The sequence below is a fragment of the Micromesistius poutassou genome, assembly GCF_964030765.1.
Source record: "Micromesistius poutassou genome assembly, chromosome: 10".
Taxonomy (NCBI): domain Eukaryota; kingdom Metazoa; phylum Chordata; class Actinopteri; order Gadiformes; family Gadidae; genus Micromesistius; species Micromesistius poutassou.
In genome coordinates, this window is record NC_140280.1 from 10200400 (window position 1) to 10209559 (window position 9160).

Consider the following 9160-nt stretch of genomic DNA (forward strand, 5'->3'; position numbering starts at 1 on the left):
CATGTCAGATAGGAGGGTTTACTCTTTGTTAAGACAAACTGGATTACAAATTTGAAATCAAAACACAACTATGAACATTTTAGTATTATCTTAATTATATATTTTTTTAATAATATGTTTTTTTTTTCAAATGGCTACATACAGCGCCTGACCTCGCCATGACTAAACCATACCTGATCTAACTAAAACTTTACCGTACCTGATCAATGATCCGAGGTGATTGTCATTGGGTTGTATTCACCACAAAGTCTGAAATACGCCAGCTTGAATAAGCTACACCGGCTCCGTCATGTGAGTCTAGGATTATTGATCACTGGCTTGGCCATGTGAGTTTATAGTAATTGGTAACCCGCTTGGCTACGTAGCCATGAGGGTAAATAGACTCTGTCCTAAAATGAGCTTTAAGGAATTAAACAAAATCGATTGACCATCGATTTCATGAAAATAAAAATTAAAAAAATTAAAATTCAGTCAGACAAGCTCAACACTGAGTGAACTAACCAAATAACTGCTCTGGACAAGCTGGCTGTCGCCTTGCATGGTTGACACTGCTGTCGGTGTGTGAATGTGTGCATGAATGTAAGTCACTTTGGACTAAAGCGTCTGCTGAATGCCCTAAATGTAAATGAAATGTACTACAACATAGTAGGACTGCTGGACCCCGAGATGACCTGACCTCACCTACCGATGACACTAACAGCAACGCTCTGCGTTCTTCTCCTCTGTCTGTGCAGGAGATGTGTGCACCATGTCCGAGTACAACCGGCTGAAGAGCATGCTGCTCAACATACAGCCCCAGGTGCTGGGCGGGGGCGGCCAGCAGAGCCAGCAGAGGGACATGGAGCACAAGAGAGCCCTGGTAGACACCATGTTCAAGTACCTGGACGTCGACCAGGACGGCCGGCTGGGCAGCGAAGAGCTGGAGAAGGTGGGCTTCATGGGACCGGCCTGCAGGGCAACCAGATCAGACACTTCAGACACATAAGCTGCTTTCACATATGGACGTGCATCCGTCTGTTCTCCGTCTATTCTACGGAGGTGCCGTATATGTGAATGACATATCCTGACGTTGGACCTCCTGAAAAAAATACTACCCCCGAGGTAGTATGTTCTCCGCAGGAAATGCTAATTGCCTTATATGTGAATGAGCAGTAGGATGTCGGCATTTCACACCAGTTGAGTGGGCGTGTTGATGACGCTTCGGTCTACGTTTGCATGTCATTGAGTGGCACCCGCACCCTAATCGATAATCAGCCTATTGCCTTTTGTTCGCTGAATGGTTTAAAAAATATTTTTATTATTATGTTACACCTTTCCTGCTGTCGGCTCCAAGACCATAGTCGAGGAGCACAAAAGCGACATTCCGCTCCGTCGATTCTCTCGGGAATCACTTTGACCGGCAGTGGGTCTGCTTATAGGTTTGAATATGGTCGGAATGAAGCGGTCACCGATTATTGACAGGCTGGTTATGTTATTCTTAGTTTCACTAACTTTACAGTAGGGCATACACGTTTGCACAGACACAACCGGACTCGTTCATTACTTCACTAAACTGACACACGCTACCGCTCGCTCTCCTCGCTCGTCCACTCACACACACAAACACACAGACACACTGCCATTCTCGCGCACACACATGCGCTACTCTTGTAACAATTATTATTGACAGTTAGCTGAACATTATAGGGTCCCGTCCTTCCACTCCCTGTTTTCTCAGTTAAACACAGAAATCCACTACATTTGTCCCAGTGTTTGTTAGGTGTGAAATGAAGCCACCGGTAGCACAGTCGTTCGCGACGCCTTTCTTGTTCGTCGTTTCTTCTATTTGTCTGTAACTCATGCTCCAATCTTTCATCGATCGATGCAGATGTTGAGGATGCAACGGAATATATGCATCGCTGCAGCAACATTTAATATGATCGCGATGAGTTCTGCCTGTTTTGCCTGCACAGTGTCTGCGGTCAAACCAAAATAAACCCGATCCCGCCTCTTGCGACCCTACGTCATATGCCGGCCCTTGCAAGCCCGCCCCCCTTAAGCAGCCGGAGATTCTTCTGACACCCATGTCCGCATATCAGGCATCAAGTGTGAATAAGTGTGAATGACCCTCACGGTCGAACCTCCTGCTCCACAAATGCAGAGAAAAGACGGAGGTCATATGTGAAAGCAGCTTTAGTGTCTGATCTCGTGGGGAAGGTGTTTGACTAAGCCTCTAACTGCTCGCTAAATTGCTGAATGATAAAAGGTACAGATAGACATACAGACACAGTCATTGAATAAGAGGACTGTGTGTGAGAGATGTAAAAGGCTGATACCTTTGCCATATCCTACAACATGTACAGTATCCATGGTGACAAAGATACCAGAGATTGGTTAAACTGAATTATTCACAGGGTAAAAAGCTGTAAAATTTCGACCCTGGCGCTATTAAAAGTCCCTTTTTGGCAACACGGTTACCGCTGTGTGTGTGTACAGTCCCGTTCAGCTCCATGAATTGTAATTGTTTTATTGACGTGGGAAAAAAACGCAACAAACAATCCGGATTCAATTCACAAATCTATCAAAGACCCTCTTCATTTGACACGGTTGGTCTACTCTATGCCAACCTTGGCTACCCAATGCTTGGCCAGTTGGTTGCAATCTGCAACCTCACTGCTAGTGGCCACCTCAATGTTACACACAGGATCTTTAAACCCACATTTCCCTCATGCATGTTTACATTCGCAGTATGTAGCTGTTTCGAAATGTAAAATAAATCAATTACAATATTGCAACATAAATAAGAATAGATTGTACATGAATAATGACCTTTTCTTCCTATTTCTACGTTTCTAATGATGACACTTAGTTTGTGTGCTGACAGAGATCAGACCAGCCTCTTTTGGCCTAGTTTTATCTGTGGAAAAAAAATGAAAAATGAAATACATAATGAAAAACGTTCACTGGTGTTCGAAATGTAGATCCGAGTGAAGATTTTGAGTCCTATCACATCTGGAAATTATTAATGCTGATCCGTTGCCAAGAAGTCTTTATAAAAGGCAGTCCAATCCTTTAGGAATTCATGAATTCTGTTTAAGCAGGATAATCCTTTTAAGATCAAAGCAAGTAGGAGAAATAAGGAAGTTTTAAAAACGAAAAATGTTGGATGTTAAATGTCATCATTTAGGTTTGTAGTTTGGGGTCTATCTCTATTCACAGATGGCCTTAAAGTGGAATGTCACTGCGCTTCAGCTTTGAATTGTGTTATTCCCATGCCCACGGAGAGATCAGCTGGTATCAGTGTACCACTGTTCCCTGACTCCCACAGGCACCAGAGGAAAGGGGCTTGTCACGTCCCACTAATCAGGCCTATCACATGTGCAAGAAGGAATATCGGAGGAGATGAAAGTGCATGAGCACTAAATGTTTAAGAATATAATCTGGCTAGTATGTAATTATATGTGATGCTATTAGCCTTCTCGCTGCCATGCGCGTCAATGTTATGATCTCGATGCACGGCTATGCAAGGAAATTACTCAAATGACTACTAAGTGCTCATGTCACATGGGTGGTTTAAAGAGAAGATGTGCTTTCATACGGAGGCCCATGGATCATGGTTGTTGGTTAATGTTAATTTTCAGAAATCATTCACATATGCTGTTTTTACAATAAATGTATCTGTTTACAGATGCACAAGGCCAAGGTTGTTTCACCTTCCCTTTTCACTTCAGTAAAAATTATTGCTACATCGTATGCATTATATAAAGCACTCCATTTTAGCATTTTATCAAACATAATGTAAGGCATCACTTTGGATTTGCAGTTCATATTTAGTATATATAATTTGGTATTGAATAAAAAATAAATATAACCATAGTGGTAACTTCCTCCAACCAAATTTTTAGGGAATTATTGGAAAGAAACATGATTCCAGCAATAGAATGACCATCCTTTTGTCCCAGCAACAGCAGAATAATAAGTTGTGCATCTATATCTTACTCTCACAACACAGTACTACATTGTGTATCTGTATCTTGTTTTCAGAACACCCTACTACATTTTGGATCTGTATCTTGCTTTCAGAATACACTACTACATTGTGTATCTGTATCTGGTTTTCAGAATACACTACTACATTGTGTATCTGTATCTGGTTTTCAGAACACACTAATACATTGTGTATCCGTATGTTGTTGTCAGAATACACTACTACGTTGTGTATCTGTATCTGGTTTCACAAATCCAGTAATCGATCAGAACAGCAGATTTTGGCAGAATTAAGTAGTAATTGTTAATATACTATATATTGAATATAAAATTAGAATTTGAAATCATGGCCTGTGATTTTATTAATATTATGGTATTTTATATTATACAAAGAAAAACTAAATTCACAAATAAATATAATGCACAAATATATACAGTACAATGCCCTTCAAGTAAATACAGTAAAGCCTGTTAATATTAACCTTCTGCTTTGGCAGGCTATGCCATCGCCTTGATAACGAGGTGTACCATTTAAACATTGTTTTATGGACGCTCTCCAAGTTCTGAAAGTCTGAAAGAGTTCAGTAACTGGATTCACAGCCCACCAGACCTCTTAAAACAGAACCTCAAAAAGGAAGAACCTACTAAATATCTTTCTCCTTCTTTGCTGACTTTTGGAGTCAGGTTGATCTTAATACTGATCTGGATTACACTTCAATGGGAATTTGTAGTATTTGAGGTAAATAAAAATGGTGTGCTAGCTCCCCTTTACGAATGTCAGAGTTAAATTGGCCAGGAGCTGCATAATGAGATTGTACCAAGCCTGGCTAGAATCTGGGTTGAGGGAAAAAAAAAACTGGTGTTGAATGTAACAAAGACAAAGTAAAGGTTACGATAGGTAGGAACTTCATATAGCTGTATATCCCGATGACATTTATCAATGACTGTGTGTGTGTGTGTGTGTGTGTGTGTGTGTGTGTGTGTGTGTCCAGATCTCCATGAAGGAGCACCTGGAGGACAGCCTGCTGGAGTGCACCATGCAGGACTTGCTCCGCTACGACGACTACAACAACGACGGACACCTCACGCTCCACGAGTTCTATACCGCCTTCCGTGAGTCCGCCCACTTCCTGTGTGTTTGCCTGGGGTCTCTTCCACTCATGTCAAAGTCATGGAGTTGTTGTGTTCCCAGGCACCCCTCAGTCGACTCCGAACCTCATGCCCTCTGTAGTCCAAACTGAAACGCTTATTGCGCTGCTTCAAGAAGAACTGTTTACTGACAGCAGTTATGCGGGCATAAACTTCAATCGTGGCAGTGAGGAAGCGTATCTATGTATCCATCTATCCATCTGTCCATCTATCTATCTGTCCATCGAACTTATTATTGAAACAACTTTAAATAATAAACCTTCTGATCCATGACTAGTCAACCTTAGCATTTGTGACTTCCTCAGATGTTGAAGGTTATTAAGTCGGCGGTGGCCGAGTGGATAAATCAAGCCTTTATCGGTGGCAGGTGCTCATTATGGAAGCTTCTGGCTTCAGCCCTCACTGGTCCATTAGGCTGCACCAGTCATTTAGCCCCTAACGACTGGTTTTTACTGGTTGGAGCGGATTCTGCCACATATACATCGTATTTCAGCTGGGATGGTGTGTGTGCAGTATTTATGTACTTCCAAGCTTGCCTGCAGGTGTGTGTGTGTGTGTGCGTGTGCGTGCATGTGTTACGGGGTGTGTGGGCTGGAGGAGGTGCGTGCGGTTTGTCAAGGGGTTGTAATGTTGTACAAACAGGTAAAAGGCCGGTTTGGGACTAATAAAGGCAGCCATTGATCAGATGGAGCTCAAGGTTAGCCGGGGGAGGGGGGGTGTCTGCAGTATAGAGTATAGAAACCCCCCTCGGGGAGTAGTTACTAGTGGCACATCTGCTGCTCTGGGCCATGATGATGATGATGACGTGTGAGCATGCGTGCATGCGTATCGTTTAGCCACAGATTCCACAGAGAGGAATTTGTACTGAGAACACTCCTAAGACTCCTAAGATTGTTTTCACATTGATTCCCCCCCCCCCCAATTCAAGCTTTTATTGGCTTCCGGGCCGTTCTCCGTAGCCATTGCTCGCCCCCTCGCTCTCACTCGCACATTCGCTCTCTCGCTATCGCTTTGCTGTGAGGAAATTGGCCACCAAGTCTAAGCAGATTCCACTTTAGCCGCCTAATTCGCTCTTTAATTTTTTTGTTTTCAGTTTGTGGGTGATAAGTTGTGAGGATCTAATGCAGAGTCGTTTTTAATGATAATTCGGTGATTGATTGTTACAGTGTGTGTATAATGGGGTTGGCATTTATTAAAGCAGCTGGCGCAGACCATCAAGTAGATTACCGGGACAACAGTACAATCAGTGTTAATTCCTAAACCACCAAGTAGGAAACCCACATGATAACCAGCACGGTGCGGGTCCTCGCTGCATAACACTTTGGTTTTAATTAACAGACCCCCGGCACGAAAGCGAGGAGCGGGCATATGCAGGATTAAAGCAGTTTTTATCGAGCCCTGAACAAACAGGCGTTAAGTGTGAGGGAAAATGATCCATTTTACAACTGCCACCAAACACCAGAGTCAGGTGAGCACGGCACACCTGAACCCAATCACCGGCTAATTGCATCCGACTCAGGCCAAAAATCACATTCTGTCGTCACGGATTCAGACACAAAAACTTCCCTTATGGATATCAATTATGGACGGTGGGGGGGGGGGGGGGGGGGGGTAAGACTTTTTATAATTGGTCTTTTTTTTAAACTACTGAAAAGAATAAAGAAAGTAAGGAAGTTGATATTCAAAGTATCTCGAGTGTAGGCGGAGATGTCAAAGCTATTATCTTGTTTTACAGCAGAGTCCCACTAATGAATATGAATCCTTGTCATGAGTAAAGGGCACACGGTCGAAGTGCCACATAAAGGCCCTTACATCCACCGTGCTTTCATAGCCCTGTTTTTCCCATTTATTCCATCTTTAAGCTTGGGTTTAAATTACAATTTTGGTTGGAATCTCTTCAAATAGAGCAGCGTGAAGTACATTTTGGTTACTGCATCTATTCTCTAGGGTTCAATTTGTTTCTAGATAAATTATCATTGGCATGAAGACACATTACCTTGGAGTCTTATAAGCCCTTGGTGAATGGTACTAGAATAATGTTGAAAGTAATTATACAGGAATTGGGTAGAAAAGCTTAATTTTTTTTTTAGGAATTTTAGGCAGGAGGAAAACACACATTTCTCAAAAACTACTTTTCTTAATTACAGAAATTAATTCACGTTTTCGGCAACAGCAAAAGTTGCCAGCAACAAACCAAAGGCTGGAAGGAATGGGATGAAGAAAAAAGTGATTGAATGAACGGAGAAAGGGAGATGGTTGGACACAAAGGGAGTGGCAAGAAATGGGTTTAAAAGGAAAGGAGAGAGTGATTGATTGAGAGTTGATTTAGTCTCTCATTTCCTTTTTTCAATTTTCAACGTTCACCTTCTCATCACTCCTTTGCCCTTTCTTTAATCCCTTTCTTTACTTTCTTTCCTCCGTCCCTCAATCTCAGTTTCTTCTTTGTTTGGTTTAATACTCTTCATTCTCTATTTTTAAGTGCCTGCCACCCTCTGTGTGTGTGTGTGTGTGTTCTATCGATTTCCCTCCACTCCTTCCTTTACCTCTGTGTCTCCCTCTTACTCGCCTCTCCGTCTCTATCCCCCTGCAACGGTTCAGGCTGAATTCCACCACAATTGTATTTGTTTTCCATGGCTCCTGCTAATGGTGACATTAGAGCTATCGCTGCTAGCCGCTAAACTGTGCCAATGAAGATACTCAACACTTCTGTTTATTCAATCAAGAGGGTGGAAGGGAGACAAGAGAGGGGTGAAGGGCCGGGAGTTGGTCGGGCAAAATATTGGGGATAGCATTGGGTAGGATAGGATTTGTGTACTTGCTGGAGGCCTCTAACATCTGCTTCTGTCCTCAACTGTCATTTAATGTGGCTAACTGCCCTCCACTGTCTTCTACTGTACTCTACTGTGTCCTACAGTTCTCTATAGCGCTCTACTGTCTCCTACTGTCCTCTGCTTTCTCCTATGGTCTGTAATTAAGAAAAGTTGTTTTTGAGAAGTCAGTGTTTTGTTTTCCTCCTGCCTAAAATTCCAAAACTTATTATTCACGCTTTTCTACCCAATTCACCATTCACCAAGTGCTTATAAGACTAATAAAACTCTGCCCTCTCCTTTTTCCGATGTTCCTACTACTGTACTGTCCTTTATTGTGTTATACTGTATTCTACAGTTTTCTCCTGTCTTTGACTGTATCCTACTAGCTTGTACCATCTCATATTGTCTTACATTGTATCCTATGAGCTAGTACCATATTCTGTCTTTGACTGTGTCCTTCTATCCTTTACTGTCTCCTACTGTCCTCTCCTATCCTTAAACGTGCCCTTGTATCCGCCACTGTACTTTACACCACTATATTAGAGCAAGGGCTCTCATTATTTGTAGCTCAATGGTGGCAGTGCTATCTTTAAATATCTTTTTTGAATTCAATGGGAGATCCCTAACCTCCGGATACTCTCACGATGTTGTGAGTTCACATTCTGGTTCTCGCTGCCGATTTGTCTAGCCTTGATCCTGTTGGAAGTCTTTTCCAAAAATGTAAGAAATGTCAGGACCAATCAGCGCTCAGGCAACTGAGTTTAAGTTCATGGCGAACAAGGTCTGCCAAACAACAATTGTGACACATAAGGAAAGTGTAGCAATCAAAATTATTTGTTTGCGAAACAAGCTTAACAGAACTCTACACAGAGGATTTTCTCAGAGGAGATTGTGTTTTTGCTTAACTTCCAACCGGATTCGACGAGTGTGAAAAGAGCTCAAGCTCTCTTTCAAAATAAGGCTGCAGCAATATTTTGAAATCAACTACAGCCCAGCCAGCGGCAGACTGATTCATTGCGAAATGCAAAAGTGAATATCAGGATACTCTCACGAGGCACGGAGATCACAACCTGCTGTGAAAATCCTGTGCAAGTCCACCGATGCAGTTGCATCAACCGACTCATTTTGCCACAAACGAATTTCACTTTAATTAGCGTATATATCGTTTCATTTTTTATTTGTTGTAATTAATTGATATCATCGGTAATATGTATAACTTGCAATACGACATGAAC

The 9160-nt window shown here is 42.3% G+C and overlaps 1 protein-coding gene across 1 annotated transcript in view; it reads left to right on the top strand.

Moving 5' to 3' along the window:
* fstl4 (follistatin-like 4) overlaps window positions 1-9160 on the top strand; it is a gene marked incomplete at both ends in the record, with an annotated part of 139274 nt that overhangs the window by 69517 nt on the left and 60597 nt on the right. The window contains 2 exons of the mRNA XM_084474204.1: window positions 735-928; window positions 4959-5079. Coding sequence (XP_084330330.1) covers window positions 735-928; window positions 4959-5079 — 315 coding nt within the window. The remainder of the gene's footprint in view (window positions 1-734; window positions 929-4958; window positions 5080-9160) is intronic.